We start from the raw sequence: 22,218 nt of genomic DNA, 5'->3' as shown, positions 1-22,218 counted from the left end.
AAAATAATATATTGTATGGAAGATTATTTTTCAGCCTTTTTAGAAACTCCAAATAATTTTCGGTAGTTTATAACTAAAGCCGCAAATTTTTTTTTTTTAAGAAAAACATTCCGGTGGTTAATAATAAAAGTACCCCTAAAATATATATATATATATATATATATATATATATATATATATATATATTTAAATAATTTTCCGACGGTTTTTAATGGTACAGCTGGTAATCCCTTAATATCTATCCAAATCTCTCCCAGCGCCTTCGTTTATTCTCCATCTAATCTAATTCCTTAAATATCTAAATCCTAATTCTCTCTTTGTCTTCTTCAAATTTTCACCCAAACTCCTTCAGTGCATCACAATCTTCCCTGTTTCGTGTTCGTTGAGCGTCTTCGTTTTCATGGAGCGTGGCTTCGTGTTTGTCTTCCCTGCTTGGGCTGAACGTCGAAGTCGAGGCGTCGAGACATCGAGACATTTGATGGCTGAGCGAGGCTATTTTCTTCTCCTTTGTGTTGGTCTAATCAAGTTCAAGGTTGAGACACGTGAGAAGGTAGTTGCTACAATTTTTGTTTAAAATGTTGTCTCAATTTGTTATCTCTGTAGAAGCTTTTCCTGTTAGATTTTGTTAAATGATACAAGTGCAATTGATTTCCATATTTTGTCAATGAATTTTTTCACCTCACTTCTGAAGCTTTTAAGCAACTAGCTGTCTGTGGTTAAAAAACGTACTGTTTTTTTATTTGCTGATTTTCAGTGCTCTTTTTATATATGTAGCACAACTCTTTTGCTGGTCTTTTTTGTCCTGTTAGCTCCATTAACTTGAGTTTTTTCCACTTTCATATAATAGAGGAAAGTTTTTGGTTGAAATTTTTCTAATAAGAGTATCAAGAAATCCAATGTCTGATTGTAATTTTTAATTCAAAGTGGAAATTGGGGGGAGGGAGTCATTGAAGATTTGTTTAATGTAATAAACAAACTAGTATAGGCTGGGAAGAAAAAGCTTTAACGTACTGTTATCATGTGTTATGGTTTATTTTAGGACTAATTGATATCTGAATAATATTTCTTTTTAATCTTGATATATATTTCTTTAAATTACTCCGATTTGGAAAAATAACTTTCTACACTTCTTAGCTCTGGGTAGGACCTGGAAGCAAAGCAACACAAGAGAAGGAGTTTTTTTACAGTCATCTTGCTCCATTTTACATAATTGAACAGGTTCTTTTTTTGATCCCCTTTACTTCAGTACAATATGCAACAACTCCTCCAGGTGAATTGTTTGCTAATTTTTTTTTTTTTTTATTATTATTATATATATATATATATATATATATATATATATATATATATATATATATATATATATATATATATATATATATATATATATATTCATTGAGTGTTACTCCCTTCACCATCCTACACTCCCTACACATTTCCAATTTTTTTAATTCCAAAAATACTCTTATTTACTTTAATCCTTTACTTTTATAACTTTTTCTTAAAATTCTAATTTTTATTCTCTTATTCACTCAGTCGCACACCGCACACCGCACACCGCACCCCTACCCCCACACTCTTACTTTCTCTCTTCCTCTCTTATTCTCCTCTTTCTCTTTCCCCAATTTACTATTTCCGTCAAGGTTCTCTTCTCCTTTGCTTGGTTCATGTTGGTGCTTGGTTGGTGGTGGGTTCGTGTTGTTGCTTGATTCATGATAGGTTCATGGTGTTGTGAAGTTTGGTGATTCCTTTGTTGTTGTCTCTGATCCAAGTTAATGATTCTATATGTGCCTATGTTCTATGTTAAACGAAGAAGAACAAAAATGCCAAAGGCTACAACGGATTTGGGACATCCGTTGAGCCTTCAACGGAACTCGATATTCGTGGATGGATCTCAAGATCCGTTGAAGGTTCAACGGATGTCACATATCCATTGAAACATTTCAATGTTTTGGGTGTTTTCCTCCGTTGAAGGTCTAATGGATCTCCCATATTCGTTGAGGCCTTAGTGTTTTGTTTTCTTTTTTTAGGTTATTAATTTAATTTTATTTAGCTTGTTAATTTTTGTACATTTATTTTAATTTAATATTTTCTATAGTATTATTTATTTATAAATCAAGTGTTTGTAAAAATATAAAAAGAAAGCATGGAAAGCTGAACGAATTCTTTTATTTATTTTATTTTTTTACTTTTAGTTTATTAATTTATTGATTTGTAAATTAATTTTTAGATACTTTTAAAGTTAAGTAATTATATTTTAATTATAATCATATTTTAAGTAAATTATGTATTTATAATTAAATTAATTTTGTTTTATTTAATGAATTAATTATTATTAATTTAATTAAAGTTAATTGATTTTGTTTTGAATTGTTTTATTTTTAAAGAAGAACACTTACATGAAAAAGGAAAAGAAGAGGAATTTGATTTCTTAGGAATGTGGGGGTGCATTCATATATTGGTGGGAACAACTAATGAAGTGGTTGGATGTTGGAGAAAGTTGAAATTTTTAACCACCACATTAAATATGGAAGGGCAAAAGAGGAATGGGGAAGTGCAGGAAGTACTGTGTGGTGATGAAGGGATTAACCCTCATATTTATTAAGAATGCAAGTGTGAGCCCAAGTCCCACATTGGATAGAGGGTGTTGCTCCCTCCACCACCACCTTTGCTCCCTCCACCTCCCCAACTTTCTATAAAAAAATTTAATTACAAAATTAACCTTTTTTACTTTTTAACCCTATTTATTTACTCTTTTGAAACCCTAAAATGCGCAGCCCACCCCCTTCTCACTTTCTCTTTTCTCTCTTTCCAAATTTTCATCCCCTCCATCTCAGATCCGTTTCCCTCCAACTCTCAGATTCATTCCCACCCTGTCAAACTCTCAGATCCGTTATTTATCTTCCATATTTGTTCGTTTGTTTCCTGTCTCCATCTTCGTTTGGGTTTCGTGGTGCGGCGGTACGGGTGTTTGCGGTGATCATTCGGGGATGCGGCGGTGAGACAGTGTGACTGTGTGTGCGGTGGTCAGTGGTGCTTCGCGACTTGAGTCTACGAGAGGTTAGTTTGTTCTTTGTTGTGTGCTTGATGATGCTGTTTTGGGTTTTCTCTCTGCTCTGTGATTTCTTTGTGTGCTCTTCTGATTTCTCTGTGTGTGCGTGTGTGCAGAGGAGGAGAAAGAAGATAACAGGCCACGAACGGATGTCACATATCCGTTTGAGCCTAAAACGGATGTTGATATCTGTCAACAGATATGCGACATCTGTTCAGGCTTGGATGTTTTTTTTTTAATTTTTTTAGTATGCTACATGGTATGCTCCTCTCAATCCTCTTTTGCCTTATGAATGAATGAGAACCTCACTGAGAGAGGTGCAGTATGTGATATATTTAATAGAGTATGAGGCGGGCATACATTCAAAAGGCAATCATACCTCTTGTCTTAGAATAATCAAATTGTTGATAATTGAGTATAACATTGCTGTCAAACCTTCTTAAGGCCTAGTTAATCAATCATATGACCTCAACAACTTATTGGTGCCTGACGCCTTTTTTTTTTATTAAGAACAGATAGATCAACTACTTAAACAGAAGTGTGCACGTTCTATTTAACATATTTCGAGAAAATCGCTTTTCATATTTTACCACTTTCGTGAGTGAGTGCATTAGTTTTAGCTGCTTAATATATGCTTGCAAATTGCAAAAAATTATAAGGATGTTTCTATTTCAGAGGGTATACCTTTTTTAATGAAACAAAAAGGATTCTTATCAAGAATAGATTAGCAATTAATGATGGCCTAGTGTAGCAAAGTATTGTCATTATCGTGGTCTGGCTTGTAAAGAGGAAATCATATCCAAAAGACAACAACATAATGGCTAGTTGTGGATCCTTAAGTACTTAAAAACCATTAAAATGCATCATTTCATATTTTCATATGAACTCGTTGGTGATGTTCCTCATATTTGCACAAATGCAGTTTCTTGTTCTCGGCTGGATTGTTGTATGTGGTTAACAAGATTTTTGGGTCTGTTGTCTCAACAAGCGACATCAGGACTAAAAAGCAAAGTGGAAGAGCTTAAGCATATGTATGCTTCCTGTAAAGGCATCTTTAGAAAATTTCCCCAGTAGTATTAGTTTTATAACCCTAATAACATCATAAATTATAAGAGTGTTTTAAGTTTGTTTGACATTTCTTTGTACAATTTCAATGATATATGATTTGAACGATCTGCGTCTAACAAAAAACCGATCAGTCATTTTTTTTCATAGGTGGGCTTGTTTAATTCATCAAATAATGCAACCATAATGAGGGATTTAAACTTTTGATGGATCCAACTTCATATATATATCGAATGGTTCTGGATTTTGTTCCCTAACAAGTGTGTCATTTCCACTATTATCTGATATTACCAAGAATGGAATGCCAAAATCAGTCAATGTTACTTAACTGTGGCAGGATCATGGAATTCTATCAACTCGAGCGAGAAAGAACTCTCCACCTCCTTTGAAGTGGCATAGCCTGGGTATTAACTTGGTGTGGTGTGCATTGCCAGAAATTCATGTTTAGAGGATTTTTGTCTAGAGGATTCATTTATGGATTTAATGGAAACTAAAACTTAAGGAAATTGAACTTCAAAAATTGAAACTTTCCCGAATCTCTCGTTTGGATATTAGTAAAATAAATTTTACAATGCAAAAACTTTCGCAAAAACGTTGGAGATAATTATAAAATTGTTAAACAATTAAAGAATACAAATAAATATAGGGTCCCGATATTTTAACACCAAAATTTTAACACGGTTTTGACAACGCCAGGTGTCACCAGCTGATTTGTCCAAATTTGTTTTTCTTTTATTCTGAAATTATGACGTCGAAATTGATGAATGTTTAAGAAATTTGGGATTCAAAATATAGCCTTGCCTTGTTTCATTAGAAATCATTGTTCTCTTTCTTCCTTGTCATCCACCATCTTCGTTGTACCTCTCCTTTTTCGTTTTCGGTGTATGTTTTCGTTGTGGCGGTCTCCGTTGTCGCTCTCGTCGTACGTTTTCGCTCCATCTCTTCGCTTTGGTGAAAGTCATTCTCTTTGTTTAGTGTATTTTGCGAGATGGCAAGTTCCGGTAACCATGGTCCTTCGACGAGCAAAGTAAATGCATTCTTCCTCCATTTTGTTCATTGCGTTTTCGGTTTCGATTTTGGGTTTTCCCTGTTATGTGAAATTTTTTGTGGTTATTGTTTTAGGACTTATATGTTTTGTTTATTTTGTTTGTCGTTGATGCAGTTGAGGGTTAGTCACTCATTTTATACAAAGTATATTTCTACTTTGAACGAGTGTTTGTCAGAGGAGCACCAGTCACTGATTGTAGAGACTCCTTTTCGGTGGTTTTTAGATTTTTGTGGTAAAGTTAAAGTAGGTAGGAATATTTTGAGTGAGTTATTGGTTAAATGGGTGGATTCCAGTAGTGGTTTTTTAATTGGAGATAAACTTGTGTCTATGAATGAGAAGGAATTTTGTTTAGGTTTGGGGTTGAGTTCAGATGGTCAAAATATTAACTTAAAGGAAGAAATGGGAAGAAGTACATGTGTGAAATACATAGGCAACGGAACAAAATATTTGAATTTGGTATACAAATGTTTGATGAGAAAACATAAAACAAAGATACCTCCTTCTCATTTTTGTAGCTTGTACATATTGGTAGGGATATGTGAGATATTATTTTCACACCATAGCGGAAGAGTGTTTCCCATAATGTTTGAAATTGTTGATAATTTAAGTGGTTTGGGAAATTATTGTTAGGGTAGTTTAGTGTATTGCTATTTGGTATGTAATTTGTGTAAAGCTTCTGATTCTTTAAAGAAAGGAAAAGGTACACGCAACGTTTATGTTGATGGTTGTGTTTACATGCTGCAGGTAATTTAGATTAATTGATTTAAAATGTCCCATTTTTTTTGGGTTGTGGATTGCTTTGTGTTTTTGACTAAATGATAAGATGAACATTTTTTTAGGTATGGTTTTGTGAGAATTTCAGTCCTCCCAAAGGTCGAATAGAGAAATTGCCACGAATATTGCATTGGATGAATATAAATTTGGGAGACAACTTCGTGAAAGGAGTTATGGAGACGGGTGTGGTATGTGGTTTATTGTTTGACTATTGTATGTTATGATGTATTCACTGAACTTTGATACTATGATATGTATTGTTCAATTTCAAGTTTATCATGATGTTGATGTTGGTGCTTTAATGAAGGATAACAAGGATGAGAAGGATGACCAACGAAAACCAAAAATGAAAGATGACCAACCAACACCAAAGAAGTTACAAAAAAGAAAACGTAGAGAAAGTTTTATGCGAGCTTTAGACGAGCAAGAAAATCTAATTGCAGAACTTAAAAGGAGGGTTGTTGTCTTGGAGGCAGAGTTGGCCGAAGAGAAAGCTAGAAGAAGAAATGAAGATGGCGGTGGATAGAGTGTGCGACGTGAAGAACCGTGCATGAACAGTGGATTATTTTCTACTGGAGGAATGTCCACCAATCCACCTTCAATGAAGACGTATGTGAGGATGGGGTCACGAATGCGTTACAAGAGCATAGTGCTTAGCACTCCTTACACTCGATTTCTTAGAATAAAAAATGAGTGATATTTGTATACATTTGTTAAGAGAAAGTAATACAAAATTGTACATAGATGAACAAATGTTTGTAATTTGGAATATATTTTGTTCAATGTTATAGAATATGCATGTTTGGTTGCGTTACATATTATTAATATTAATTGAATTTCCTTTGTTTTTGTGATGGTGAAATGAGGTTTTGTTTCAATTGTTAATGAATAAAGTGTCAACTTTGATTTAGTATTCATGTATTTGATGGAGGAATGAAACAATGCTTATGACATGATGCAGTTAGCAAAAGACTGGAAAGTCTGCAGCAAAGAACACAATTGTAATCGATTACAACTATTTCGTAAACGATTATACGAGCAAATAGTGTGATTTGTACAGAAACTTGTACAGCAGAAACTAGCTGTGCAAACATAGATGACCATAGTGTAATTTTTTTTATTTTTTGCAATAAATCGAATGGTTTTGGTGTGATTTTGTTGTTTAAGTGTGATTTTAGTTTGGGAGGTGATGTTTGGGGACCCTAAGATATTGTAAACGATTACCAGTGTGACTTTTCATGCACAACCTCCAAGACTCCACCTAGGATGCTCATCTCGTAATTATTGTTCCTTTTCATCATCCTGGGGTCCCAATACCTAACCTCCCACACTTTAAACACAGTTCAACAACAACATCCACTCAGAACCACTAGACTTAGGCTAAAAAAATATGAACTTTTTAAAATGGTCACCTAGGCCACCACAGTTGGGTTCTGCAGAACGAGTTTCTGTACAAAATCCAGATCCTATTCGTGTAATCATTTACCAAGATATTGTAAACGATTACCAGTGTGATTTTTCCTGCACAACCTCCAGGACTTCACCTAGGATGCTCATCTCGTAATCATTGTTCCTTTCCATCATCCTGGGGTCCCAATACATTACCTCCCACACTCTAAACACAGTTCAACAACAAAATCCACTCAGAACCACTAGACTTAGGCTAAAAAAATATTAACTTTTTAAAATGGTCACCTAGGCCACCACAATTGGGTCCTACAGAACGAGTTTTTGTAAAAAACTCAGATTTTGTTCGTGTAATCGTTTACCAAGATATTGTAAACGATTACAAGTGTGATTTTTCCTGCACAACCTCCAGGACTTCACCTAGTGATGGAAGCTTATCCATGCTTGAATGACCTGGCCTTGCAACAAAACAGATGCAGCGGATGAAAAACAGTATTGGTGCAGTGGATGAAATACAGCAGAGTGGATGCAGTAGCAATTGGGTGAGATTTTGGTGTATTTGAGTGGAATAAGTATGTGTGGGAACCTCACAGCTCAGAAGGCCTTCCTACAATGGAAGGAAGCTAGAGGAAAGGGAAGAGAAAGTAGAGAGAATTAGTGACTCAAGAGCAATAGGCTGGCAATGAATTTCAGCAGCAATTTACTAAGCTCAAAAGTGAATCAATACAAGGAAAAGGCCCTCTTATTTATAGGTGAAGAGGAGCCTAATTTCTAATTCTAATTCCCTCCTAAATTCAAATGGTTCAGATTTAATTTGATCAAGCAAGGTCCATGCCTCTTTCCAGCTCATCAAGCAAGGTGTGTGCTTCCTTCCACATCAGCCCATTTCACGTGGAAAATGTTGGTGCATGCCGTAAGCACCTCTTTTTGGCTCTTTTGCTTGATCTATTGATTTATCTTCTTGGATGGCTCAATCATAGTCTCCAAGATTTATTAATTCCTACAAAACAAAGTATAAATGCTTTAGTTAAGAGAAGAAGGATTTTTATAAGTAACCTTCCATAGAAGCAAAATAGTATGTGGTCCTTCTTCCTCTTGAATCCTCTTTGCCATGGCTCTAGTAAGAGGTCCAATGTGCATCTTAGATGGTCTTCCATCAGACCCTCCCTCTTGAAAAAGATCTGTCCTCAGATCTGCTTCATCCTGTTGATCATCTCCTGTGAAAGGAATTAAATCGCAGATGTTAAAAGTAGGACTGACACCATAACTTTCAGGAAGGTCTAATATGTATGCATTATCATTTATCCTTTTGACCACCTTGAATGGACCATCTCCTCTTGGACTAAGTTTGGATTTCCTTTGAGAGGGAAATCTTTCCTTTCTCAAATGAAGCCAAACTAGGTCTCCTTTTTCAAAAACTATTTTCTTTCTCCCTTTGTTGTTGTGTTCTGCATATTTTTGAGTTTGTTTTTCAATTTGGATTTTAACTTTCTCATGTAACTTCTTGATAAACTCCGCTTTAGAAGCACCTTCTTTATGAAGAAAAGAAGATGATTCTGGAAGAGGTAGTAAATCAAGAGGTGTGATAGGATTAAAACCATAAACAACCTCAAAAGGAGAAAGATTAGTAGTCTTGTGGACTACTCTATTATAAGCAAATTCAATATGAGGTAGATGTTCATCCCAAGATTTGTTATTTCCTCTTAATATTACCCTTAATAATGTAGATAAAGATCTATTTACTACTTCAGTTTGCCCATCAGTTTGTGGGTGACATGTAGTAGAAAATAGAAGTTTAGTTCCAAGCTTTTCCCATAAAGTTTTCCAAAAATGGCTTAGAAACTTCACATCTCTATCAGACACTATAGTTTTGGGTAAGCCATGCAATCTCACTATCTCTTTAAAGAAGAGTCTAGAGATATAGCTAGCATCATCTACTTTGTGGCAGGGTATAAAATGAGCCATTTTACTAAAACGATCTACTACCACAAATATAGAATCATACCCCCTTTGAGTTCTTGGCAATCCTAAGACAAAGTCCATGCTTATGTCCTCCCAAGGGGTATTAGCTATAGGAAGAGGTGTATAGAGTCCATGAGGCATAATTTTGGACTTAGCTTGTAAACAAGCTATACATTTAGAACAATGCCTTTGAACATCTATTCTCATGTGTGGCCAATAAAATTTACTTTTCAAAATGTTTAGAGTTTTATCAACTCCATGATGGCCCATGAGTCCTCCTCCATGACTCTCTTTGATAAGAAGTTTTCTAATGGATCCTTGGGGTATACAAAGTTTTCCTTTATTAAAAAGATACCCCTCAGAAAGATAGAATCCATCAAAAGGCTTCTTAAGACATGATGAATAAGTGGATGCAAATGTTTCATCATTTTCATATAACTCTTTTATGTCATCAAATCCTAATATTTGAGATCCTAGGGTTACTAATAATGCATGTCTTCTAGATAAAGCATCCGCAACAACATTAGTACTCCCCTTTTTGTGTTTGATGACATAGGGAAATTGCTCAAGATATTCCACCCACTTTGCATGTCTTTTGTTTAGCTTTGCTTGCCCTTTAATGTACTTGAGAGATTCATGGTCAGTGTGTATGATGAATTCTTTAGTTACCAAGTAATGCTCCCAAGTTTTCAAAGCTCTAATGAGGGCATACAACTCTTTGTCATAGGTAGGATAGTTTAAGGTAGGCCCCCTAAGTTTTTCACTAAAATAAGCTACGGGATGTCCTCCTTGTATTAAAACAGCTCCTATTCCTACCCCAGATGCATCACATTCTAGTTCAAAGGCTTTGGAAAAATCAGGCAAAACTAGAATAGGTGCATGTGTTAACTTGTGTTTCAAAGTCTCAAAAGACAACTCTTGCTTATCACCCCAAATAAAAGGCATATCTTTCTTGACTAGCTCATTTAAAGGAGCAGCTATGGTGGAGAAGTCTTTCACAAATCTTCTATAAAAACTTGCTAACCCATGAAAACTTCTCACCTCTCCTACATTTTTAGGGGTTGGCCATTCTTGTATAGCCTTGATCTTCTCTGGATCAACATGTACACCTTCTTTTCCCACTTTGAATCCAAGGAAAATCACACTTTCTTGACAAAAAGTACATTTGTCAAAGTTGGCAAAGAGATGATGTTCTCTAAGAAGAAGCAAGACTTTTCTGACATGGTTAAGATGTTCTTGAAGGCCTTGACTATAGACTAGGATATCATCAAAGTAGACCACTACAAATCTGCCTATGCATTCCCTAAGCACATGATTCATTAATCTCATGAATGTACTTGGAGCATTGGTCAAGCCAAAGGGCATGACTAACCATTCATACAAACCAAACTTGGTCTTGAAAGCAGTTTTCCATTCATCTCCTTCATGAATTCTTATCTGATGGTATCCACTTTTAAGATCAATTTTGGTGAAGAGATTTGCTCCATGTAATTCATCCAACATGTCATCTAGCCTAGGAATGGGATGCCTATACTTGACAGTTATGTTGTTGATGGCCCTACAATCGGTACACATTCTCCAAGACCCATCCTTTTTAGGGACCAACAACACAGGCACAGCACAGGGACTTAAACTCTTTTGGATCCACCCTTTGTTCAACAAGTCATTAACTTGTTTCTCTATTTCTTTTGTTTCCATAGGGTTGGTTCTATAGGCTGGCCTATTGGGTAGGCTTGCCCCAGGTACCAAATCTATTTGATGTTCTATTCCCCTCAAAGGTGGTAATCCACTTGGTACCTCTTTGGGAAATATATCATCAAATTCCTTTAAAAGTTTTTGCAACCCCTTTGGTAGAGAACCAAGTTCATGAGTGATTGAAACAAATGCCTCTTTGCAATAAAGAAGGAAATGAGATTGTCCAATAAAAAGATTTTTGGAAATATTCAAGGTTTGAGGTTGGACAACTTCATGTGCTGAGGCATGGGTTACCAAATTCTTTCTTTCTTTCCTACTTTCTTGTTTCTTTTCTCCATCCAACTTCTTTTTAAGAATTATTTGGTCCTCTCTTACTTGTGAAGGTGTAAGAGGACACAAAATAATTTTCTTTCCCTTGTGTTGAATGGTAATTTTGTTGGTGACTCCATCATGTAAGGCTTGTTTATCATATTGCCAAGGTCTTCCAAGTAATATGTGCCCAGCTTCCATTGGTACTATATCACAAACAATTTGATCTTCATATTTGCCAATGGAAATAGGTACACTTACTTGTTCTTTAACTACTATTCCATCATCCTCTTTGATCCATTGAAGTTTGTAAGGTTTAGGATGAGGAATAATGGTTAAACCAAGCTTCTCTACCATTCTAGAACTACAACAGTTGCAACAAGAGCCACTATCCACTATCATTGAACATGTCTTTTCTAAAACTTTGCATCTTGTGTGGAATAGGTTCTCTCTTTGTGACTGTTCTAATTCTACATGTTTACTTTCCAGGAGTCTCCTTACCATAAGTAAGTCACCATCACAAGGTAAAGCTTCTTCTTCTTCAGAAGTGGGTGTCTCAGACTCACTATATGAAGAACCCTCACTTTCACTCTCATGCTCAAGGATGTAAGTTGACTTTCTATTGCGGCACTCAGATGCATAGTGCCCTTTTTCCCCACATCTAAAGCACTTAGTCTCCTTACTCTTATGATCTCTTGAAGGTTCTTTGACTTTTTCTTTTCCTCTCTCTCTCTCTTTGTCTTCATATCTTGACTTGGTTTGACTACCCTCCCTCTTATACTCTTTCTTATGGTAAGAACTATGAGGGTAATCTTTCTTGGTGGAGCTTTTCCTCTTTAGTTGTTGCTCAACCCTCACACAAAGTTGGACTAACTCATTGAGATCATTGTAGGGTATAAGTTCAACCCTATCTCTTATGTCATAGTTAAGTCCACTTTGAAACCTAGCTATTGTTATCCTAGGTTCTTCTCTTATCCCAGCCCTCAACATGAGTAATTCCATTTTTTGTCTATATTCCTCAACACTCATGTTCCTTTGTTGGAGTTTATGGAGTTTATCCATTATCTCCCTATCATAGTAGGCTGGTACATGCCTCCTCCTCAAGGCAGTTCTTAACTCATTCCAATATCTAATGGGAGGTAAGTGTCTTAGCCTATAATCTTTGATCAAAGCTGTCCACCAAATTAAGGCATAGCCTTGAAAGCTTAGAGAAGCCATGGTGACTCTCCTTTCATCATCTATTTGGTGGCACTCAAACAATTGCTCAACTTTCATTTCCCACTCTAGATATTCTTCCACATCATCCTTTCCATGAAAAGAAGGTAGATCAATTTTAGACTCTCTTGGGTAATGCTCTCTAACTCTATGTTGTCTTCTAGGAGGCATTTGGTAGTGGTCATCATTGTGATGACTACTATTTTGCTCAATTTCACTTGGAGAAGATGATGATTCTTCTCTTCTCCTATGGGAAGACCTCTCTTTCTTTTTATCTTGATTAATCAAAAGTTGACTAATCATATCTTTGAGCTCACTAATCTCTTTATCCCTTTGTTCAAATCTTTGCTCAAATTCTTCCCTTAAAGACATTTCACTATTGGGTTTCAAACTTCCTTGCACACTTGATTGACTCATTCTTGTCAAAGGAAAAGGTTTTCACAAAGTTTTCAAAATATTTGACAAGTAATGAGTGAAAAGATTTTCACAAGCTTTCTTTGTTTTTGGTGAAAAATTTCTAAAGAGATTCTAGAAGCAAAAGATGTTTCTAAGTAGCTCCCAGGAAGAAGAGGTGAGTCACAAATGGACAAGCTTAGAAACCAAGTTCTTCCTTAGCCAGAGTTTCCTTAGAATGTTCTTTTACTTTAGTTTCTAAGTAGAAATTCTTCAAATTCTTTTTAAATGTTATGAACCTACAAACCAAAGAAAGGTTTACTATATGCTATGCTATCCTAAATACCACGGAGACCTAAAAACAAAAGGATTACTCAAGACATTTAAGGAAAGCAATAAAGATGCAAGAATGTAAATGCTAGACGGCCCTAAGTGAAAGTGCAAGTGACACTTGGAGCCCCTTGACACACTTCCACACTAAGAAAACGAAATTGGACTATTACAATGTTCAATTGTGAACTTGGAATTGCTTCAAGAGCATTTTTCCAAGTCACTTGGCTCAAAAACAGCAAAGAAAAAAAATATACAATTTCTAACAGCAAATTCCGTGATATTTGATGTAAATAAACTTGAAATGAGGCCTAGAAGTAATGTGAGCTTTGTCTTCTTGCTGCTGCAGAAAGCTACTCAAAATGAAGGTGTGAGTTGCTCTTTTTCCAGGTTTGAAATGCTGCTGTAACAGAGTTTTTCAGCTGCTGGACAGTGGTGTTTGGGCTGCTGTTGAGTCTTCCTTCTTGCTCCACTTTCAATGCTCAAACCACTTCCTAGGAGACTACCAAAGTAGGAGAAGAATTCTGGTACTGGATGCCCCAAACAGCTTGCACATACTCTCCAAAACTCAGCAAAATCACACCAAACAGATTAAAAATCTGCACCAAATTTCTGCACACTGCACCAGTATAGGCTGCTGTATGGAACACTTTAGATGCCAAAAAAATAGACACAAACAATTGGACAACACACAAATGAAAGTAGGTACACAAGATGAACTTATCAAAGGCACTAGAATGGATGAAGAAAGCAAGAAAAACACAAGCACAGCTCAGAAATTATTCCAAATGCAAACTGTTTGATAATTTTCAAAAGTGTTTGATAAAATGCCCCAATGAATTTCAGATTTTGTTTTTGATTTTTCAGGGCCTGTAATCTGGATTGGTTGGTTCTAACAGCTTTTTAACACTTGATACTTCTTCTTTTGATCATGTATTTTCATTTTGAAACATTGAACCAGCTTTTTCACAATCCAGCAATGAATTTTACACTAAAATTACCAAAACAGTGGCTGGAAAACAGAAACTGCACTAGAAAAAATGAACTAAAATGGTGGTTTTGGAACCCAAAATGAGTAGCAATGTTTCAGCAGCTTGGATGAATGTTCAAACAACTTTTATTCATGATATTAAACATGTTTAAACTCTTAAACAGCTGAATTAATGCTTACTACTCAAATTCACTGGTCCACTTCCAATTTTAACTCAAAATTGATGGTTTAAGTATTCAATCTGCATATAACTTTAATTTTGACCAAATGAACAGTATTAGCAACTTTTAATCATCCATTTAGACTTGTTCAAACTGTCCAAACACACAGAAATAGCAGGATTCGAAAATCACCCTTGCTATGGCCAAATTATGCAGCAAAAACCATCAATGAACCAACCAAATTTAGCTTTTCATGGAATCAAAAAAACTGGACAGCAAAGGAAATGACTCTAAGAAGTGTAAAAACACAGATCTAAGCTAGATTTAATGTGCTTAGCATGACCAAACTCAGATTATACAATTCAAGGAAACTTAGCACGGTGAAAAGCTTGGATTAAAACAGTAACAGTGATTTGAAACCAGATTTCAAGCAACTCAACCACTCATTTTTCAATTCTGTGATTATTAGGAGTTGCTATCACTTCAAACACATGTAAAAACAGTAAACAAACTTGTACAAAGCTTGAAAATAAAGAAATCTGGACTGCATCAGCTGATATCAAATTAATCCAGAAATGATGTTTTATGCAGATTTTTCTACTGGAATCAATATTTGAAATGCTAATTGGCTCAAATGATCAAAGCTGGACATGTTGCCATTGCTTTATATGATCAACATAGAGCTAGCAATTGCTCAGGACACACTTAAAACGAAAATGAAAGCTAGAACAGAATCAAATACTTGATGACAGAGTTGAAAAACTGCACAACAGGACATGACCATGACATTACTGGAAAATGAAAAAAATAAAGGTAGAAATGACTCAAACAAATAAAATTCACCGTTTAAAATGAAAGATGGACATAAGGCACTGTAAGAACACAGAATTAAAGGCTGGAACAGAAATAGAAAACAGAAACAGAAAACAGAAACAGAGATGGAATTCAGCAGAATTAAATTGCAGAATGAGAAGAAATGCTTAGCTCCTTGGTGCGTGGAGAACCTAAGCTCTGATACCACTTGATGGAAGCTTATCCATGCTTGAATGACCTGGCCTTGCAACAAAACAGATGCAGCGGATGAAAAACAGTATTGGTGCAGTGGATGAAATACAGCAGAGTGGATGCAGTAGCAATTGGGTGAGATTTTGGTGTATTTGAGTGGAATAAGTATGTGTGGGAACCTCACAGCTCAGAAGGCCTTCCTACAATGGAAGGAAGCTAGAGGAAAGGGAAGAGAAAGTAGAGAGAATTAGTGACTCAAGAGCAATAGGCTGGCAATGAATTTCAGCAGCAATTTACTAAGCTCAAAAGTGAATCAATACAAGGAAAAGGCCCTCTTATTTATAGGTGAAGAGGAGCCTAATTTCTAATTCTAATTCCCTCCTAAATTCAAATGGTTCAGATTTAATTTGATCAAGCAAGGTCCATGCCTCTTTCCAGCTCATCAAGCAAGGTGTGTGCTTCCTTCCACATCAGCCCATTTCACGTGGAAAATGTTGGTGCATGCCGTAAGCACCTCTTTTTGGCTCTTTTGCTTGATCTATTGATTTATCTTCTTGGATGGCTCAATCATAGTCTCCAAGATTTATTAATTCCTACAAAACAAAGTATAAATGCTTTAGTTAAGAGAAGAAGGATTTTTATAAGTAACCTTCCATAGAAGCAAAATAGTATGTGGTCCTTCTTCCTCTTGAATCCTCTTTGCCATGGCTCTAGTAAGAGGTCCAATGTGCATCTTAGATGGTCTTCCATCACCTAGGATGCTCATCTCGTAATCATTGTTCTTTTACATCATCCTTGGGTCCCAATACATTACCTCCCACATTCTAAACACAGTTCAACAACAACATCCACTTATAACCACTGGACTTAGGCTAAAAAAATATTAACTTTTTAAAATGGTCACCTAGGCCACCATAGCTGGGTCCTGCAGAACGAGTTTTTGTACAAAATCCAGATTTTGTTCGTCTAATCGTTTACCAAGATATTGTAAACGATTACCAGTGTAATTTTTTCTGCACAACCTCCAGGACTTCACTTAAGTTGGTGAATCGTTTTAATTTAAATTAATTATTAATACAGCGCTTTCGTTTCTCAACAAACACACAGAACTTGAATAAAATGACATTGCACATATGATTTATTTCAAAAACAATCTGTACATATATATCTTTGTTTGTAACAATGGGTACATATAACAATCTAATTGGGAAAAATCCAACTTTTTAAATACATAACAAAATCCAACTTTCTCTAAATACATAACAAAATCCAACTTAAACTAAATAATCCTACAACAATCCATATTCAGCTAGCGCTTCAATTCTTCTAATGTTGTTGTCGTCTAGGATCCAATCCCTTACATTATTCTTCCTAATTACACGCAACTCCTCCTGAAACCAAAATTTTGTAGTTTATAAATTAACAAAATCATGAACTATTTCTAGCAATGACAACGATACTTACATTTGTATATTGAGGCATGTTCTTGTCGTTGTATTTGTCCTCTCCATCCTAAATTTTCATTGCTATTAACATTATAAGTCCACAGTCATGTCTGAAACAATACAACCACAACATATAGAAGTTATGACAACGAACATTAATGAAAAAATCAAATATTTAAATACAATGGTTATAACAACTAACAAGTTTGGTTAGGAGGGGATATTTGTTTGTACAATTGCCATAGGTCCAATACTCCCTTTGGGTCTATTATTCAAGATGCAAAAAAATCTTATAATATTTTCAGCCTGCCAAACAAGAAGTAAATTAACCAGTTCAAAAAGACAACATTAAATGACAATAATCAATTTATTCGCAAACATAAATTGTGCAATCGTACAACAAAATTGTCAATCCTTTTCCGATCTCTAACATCATTGCCCAATGAGTCAATCACAAATAATTGTAATGTGCTAAGTTTCACCAAATAGCACCACCAATGGTCATCATGGACAAATCGAATAAACAACTACAAACAAAGAAAACCAAATGTCAATACATGCACAAGCAAAAATTGTCAAAGATAATCATTACAAATTAAACCTAACTCACAAAGTCAACTGTGCCAAAGTCTCCAAGTCCAAAATGATCAGAACGCATATAGTTTTGGTAATTATGAAGGGTATATACATGTTGATTTTGTGGACGTTTCCTAAAATCACTAATAACATGGTTCTGTGGACAATTTCAAATTCATCAATCCACATTGCCTTACACATTATTTCTACCATCAAATATATGAAATCAAAAATATTATAATTTACCGCATATAATGAACTGAAATAAATCCTCTTAACATTACGCTCAACCTTTTCTCAAAGTGCATAAATATTGTAGTAGCAAATAACACCACCTAAACATTGAAAATTGTCCAAATCAATAACATAACTACCAACATTACACAATAACACATGCCACATAATAGCTACCATGTTATCAACATATTGGAATGGCGCTAAAGTGTGAACTGAAGTTGTGCTCAAGGTCTGCCCAATGATTTCACATACATCCCTGAAAAAATTCAAATATCATTCAATCACAAAGGATCACCTTTCACCAATGACAAATCAAATTCATAACAATTACCTATCATTTGTCTCTTACGCTAAATGCATAGTACAATTGGTCAACATCGACAGTACTAACTGGGTCACCAACAAAACTACGCAAAGGGGGGATCGCCAATGGTACCACCGCTTCATAATCATCATCATCATTGCCATCATCAATTTCAATACAAACACGAGGATGTTTCTTCATCTTAATGTCCTCAGATGCTGCAAGTTTGTCATCTTCATGTGGTGGTTCTTCATCCCCTACTTCTTCATTATAGGGACCTCCAACGTGATCATCATCTCCACCAGCATCTTTTTCATCACCTCCAACTGCAGGTGCTTCCTCTACAACACCAACACCTTCTTCATCATGACCAAATGCAACTTGTTCATTAAAGATTGAAGTTTAACGAATGTCAATTAACTCCTGCGTAATGACTCCAATCTTCGCATTCAATGTCATAATATCATGATTGTTTTTCTTCATTCTCTCCTCAACACCTGCTTCCCACGTGCCGTCATCAGAGCTTTCATCATCTCTTTCCTGAACCCAAGATCATTCAGTCATCAATCCTTCACCCATCGCTCCTCCGTCATCCATGTGGAATGCAACACGGATTTCGGCCACTTCACAATCTTCCTTACTTACATATCAATCCAAATTTAACTATATCATACACAAAGAACCAAATTAGTCAAATAAGAACATCATTATTTAAAACAAAATTATAACAAATGTTCAAAGACTTACATCTCAGTCTTAAACATATTTTCAAGGCTTCGTTAGGCTTCATTTTTAGGGATTGAACACCACAAAGGTGAGAGCACTGCATTGAGAGAGATGAAGGAATGACACAAAAGAGAGAAGCCAAGAGGTGAAAGAAGAATATGAAACCGTGAAAACGAAAATTCAGAATTTTCCCTTCCAATTATACCCTCGCCTTATCAAATACCTATTATTTCTTTTTTTTACAAATCACCCAATGGACAATCGCCACGTGGCGTTGTCAAAACTGTGTCAAAATTTTGGTGTTGAAGAAGCGTTTTCAATAAATATATATTATACATTCATGTAGGAGATTGGAGTAGGTAAAAATTTAAAAATATTAACCCTAAAAGTAAAAGTTTACTCAAGGATAAATCAGGAATAAAAAGGTAGAGGGAGGGGTAAAAGAGGGATGGGAAAGTGGAGGGAGCAAGGGGTGGTGGTGGAGGGAAACACACCCTTAGATAGAAATGAGAAATAAAACATTATATAAAAGTGAAAGACCCATTAACACTTGTCTTAAAATTTTGGGTTGAGAATGATGTCAATCTTTTATATGATTAAGTTCATATCTTATTTGGTGTTTATATCTCATTGGTAAACCTCCTATTCCACAGATCCAACAAATAATCAATATAATTACATTATTATTAATTTAAAATTTAATTATAATAATTATAACTAAATATATTTAAATGTACACATAGTTGGCATCAGTTATAATAATTAAATATAAAAGTTTAATACAATATTATGAGTTGATTAAAATTATTAACTTCTGCAACATTTACGTTCATTTTAATTTATTTTTAATGATCTAAAAATTCTATTTTTAATAATAAAATTTTAAGTCTTCAAAATATTGATTAATCTGTATAGATAATTATATTGTAAATAATAAAACAATTATTTATATAATTATTTTACTTAATTTTAAAAAAAATAATTAATATTAAATAAATAAATAATTTCAGTATTATAATTAAATTTTAGATTAATTATGAAACAGTTTACCACTGTTTCTCTACATAATCGTAACATATACCAATATATGTTACGGTTTTATCTTATCCGCGGTTATACTTTAACAATGTTTTCAGAAATACAACTATGGTAGTAGATGTTAAGTTTTTTTTATAACAGTAGTTTATTTACATAGTTAATTTATATATTTATATTTCAAATAAATAATTATTAAATATATAATAATAAAATGGGAAAAGTGAGAATTGATAAAATATATATTAATAATTTTTTTAATACATTTATTATATCAAATTCATCTCAATACATAATTTAAAATAAAATAAAATAAATACTTAATTAAATATATTACTATTTAAATTACTAATAGCTTCATTTTATATTATTAAATATAGGATAAGACGCTATTATACGCTCACGGAATCAACAACGTTCGCGAGTAGTAGAACTAAACAATTTCAGACACCAAGGAAATACATAGGAATTATTGTTCAAAAATATTAAACACAAAAAAAAATGATAAAATCTCAAATAAGGATATGCAAATATATTGTTAATGAAAAACAAAAGAAGCTATTATTTTATAATTTCTTATTACAGAAAAAAATTCCACAACAAAAGCATGGAATCATTTCATGTGAAGAATCATGAAACCTAAACTTCATTATATTATTATCATGGATTGTTGGTCAACACATTTTGACTAGGTTTTGGCATACAATCACAAAGGCAGCAATTACTTTCGCATTTCTTTTTGCAAAGGCAGCAAGGGAACAAGCAGTGTAAATTTCCACAGTCATTTGCAGTCTTGCACTTAAAGTCGCATGCATCAGTAAATTCTGCAAAATTTGTCCATCCTTATTAGAACCCTAATGATTTGTTAAAGAAAATAATGAATAAAGAAAATTAAACAAAGAGGAATACCTGTTGTTACTGTCATCAGAAATAAAACTATCAAACAAGAAAACAATACTGAAGCTTTTTCCATTTCCCTGTCTCTATGTCTTGAAGTGATTTCTAGAATCAAGTTTTTCCTGACAAAATGGTGTCTGTTTACCAAGATTATTTATAATGCCCTGATAATAACAAAATAATAAAGTAGATTAATTTTCTCATGTGCAGTATATGAAGATCATTTATGAAAATAATTAATTGCATCAGTTTTATATTAAATGCAACAACTCAGTAGAAAATTTGGATCACCATGATATTATGGTGGAGTATTTATTATGACGAAAAAGTAATTAAAATTTTTATCCGATCAAATTAAAAGTTAAAATAAAAAATATTAAAAGACTATTAACTGTAAAATAAACTATTAACTCTTATAAATTAAGATTTAATTATTAATTAATAATATAATATTTAAATGTAATAGTTATTTTAAGTTATCTAAATATAAATATTATTAATACATTAAAATTTAAAAGTTTTTATATGATTAAAAATGTTGACAGGGATAAATATAAAAGTTTTTAAGTTATCTAAATATAAATATAAATATTACTAATAATATAAAAGTTTTTATATGGTAGTGTAAGTGTACGTAGCCTCACTTCACTAGTGCAGCGAAGGGCTTTTACCGCGGTTCATTTTCACTATACGTCGCGGTTCTTGAACCGCGGCATATTCAGCCGCGGTAGTAAGTCAGACACTTTATACCGCGGTTCGAACCGCGGTATATAGGCTGCGGAATATGCCGCGGTTGTCTAGGGAACCGCTGCCTAAACCCTAAAAAAATTTAAAAAAAAAATTAAAAAATGCACTATATGCCGCGGTTCAACCGCGGCATATAGGCCGACGAATATGCCGCGGTTAGTGTCATAACCGCGGCCATATGTCTCGTTTGTGAAAAAAACGAAGCACTATATGCCGCGGTTGTGGTTAGAACCGCGGCATATTCCCCTGCAGTTTTTTAAAATTGCAGGTCTGTTTTTGTGATATCCATTACCACAAAAACAGACCTGCATATAAAAACATTTACAGAAATTCAATTTCAACATAACAAACACATGTTCAAATGTATTTCAACATCAAATAAAGTAGAGAGTCTAAGAAAATTCTATCTAATCAAATGCATTGTTTAAATCTAAATCTAAGAGCTATTGTATAATCTAACTATATACTTCGCAGCAGCGTTCCTAATGAATAGTAGTGACTTCTCAGGAACTGGTGTAGTAGTCTTGAATCTCTGCAAAAGACAATTCATTTTAATTAGTGTATATGAATTCAACATTTGTTAAAAAATCAAAATTTGTTAAAGTTAAATATTACCGTTTCCCAGCTTCTTGTGATGTGAGAACGAACAATATGGGTCATCCAATACATTACATAGTATCCACACTCATATGACCCATTTTGTCTGTTACACTACAATATATCATCACAGTTGATAATAGTTAGTGAATAACATTTGTTATAAAACAATTATAACAAAGTCAGACTTTAGCATATGTCAAACCTTGAGAGAAATCCAAGCAATCTTTCTACTCTTAGCAATTGA

At 34.3% G+C, this 22,218-nt stretch overlaps 1 protein-coding gene and 1 long non-coding RNA gene across 14 annotated transcripts; one reads left to right on the top strand and one right to left on the bottom strand.

The window, feature by feature from the left end:
* The first annotated feature begins 220 nt into the window (after positions 1–220).
* On the top strand, positions 221–6,753 carry LOC124838369 (uncharacterized). Of its 13 annotated transcripts, none has more exons than XR_015779718.1 (5): positions 221–550; positions 1,135–1,218; positions 1,537–3,060; positions 6,005–6,127; positions 6,247–6,753. XR_015779718.1 is itself a non-coding variant. In XM_088091426.1 (4 exons), exons 1-4 carry the CDS (start codon positions 401–403, stop codon positions 6,463–6,465), a joined length of 576 nt encoding a protein of 191 aa, XP_087947552.1. In that variant the 5' UTR covers positions 221–400; the 3' UTR covers positions 6,466–6,753. The 13 variants fall into 13 exon arrangements, 1 of the variants encoding a protein (XP_087947552.1); XR_007028835.2 differs by lacking the exons at positions 6,005–6,127; positions 6,247–6,753 and adding exons at positions 3,169–3,311; positions 4,455–4,647 and having other exon boundaries at positions 227–550; XR_007028834.2 differs by lacking the exons at positions 6,005–6,127; positions 6,247–6,753 and adding exons at positions 3,169–3,311; positions 3,975–4,338 and having other exon boundaries at positions 228–550.
* Positions 6,754–20,242: 13,489 nt separating this feature from the next.
* On the bottom strand, positions 20,243–20,762 carry LOC148198675 (uncharacterized). The gene is made up of 2 exons (XR_015786713.1): positions 20,640–20,762; positions 20,243–20,554 (listed from the first exon to the last, which is right to left on the bottom strand). It is a non-coding gene; the product is annotated as an uncharacterized LOC148198675 (long non-coding RNA).
* Between the last annotated feature and the right edge of the window lie 1,456 nt (positions 20,763–22,218).

The sequence above is a fragment of the Vigna umbellata genome, chromosome 5 (assembly GCF_029865625.1).
Source record: "Vigna umbellata cultivar VRB3 chromosome 5, Vumbellata_1.0, whole genome shotgun sequence".
In the NCBI taxonomy this organism is placed as follows: domain Eukaryota; kingdom Viridiplantae; phylum Streptophyta; class Magnoliopsida; order Fabales; family Fabaceae; genus Vigna; species Vigna umbellata.
Note: the sequence above shows the minus strand (reverse complement) of the source record. Positions and strands in the feature narration are given on the sequence as shown.

What these genes read in the sequence shown, in the direction of transcription:
- LOC124838369 (XM_088091426.1), top strand. Translation starts at nt 401, where the DNA reads ATGGAGCGTGGCTTCGTGTTTGTCTTCCCTGCTTGGGCTGAACGTCGA. An exon ending in AGGTTGAGACACGTGAGAAG is followed by an intron (nt 551 to 1,134) that starts GTAGTTGCTACA and finishes TACACTTCTTAG; the next exon opens with CTCTGGGTAGGACCTGGAAG. An exon ending in CATTTTACATAATTGAACAG is followed by an intron (nt 1,219 to 6,004) that starts GTTCTTTTTTTG and finishes ACATTTTTTTAG; the next exon opens with GTATGGTTTTGTGAGAATTT.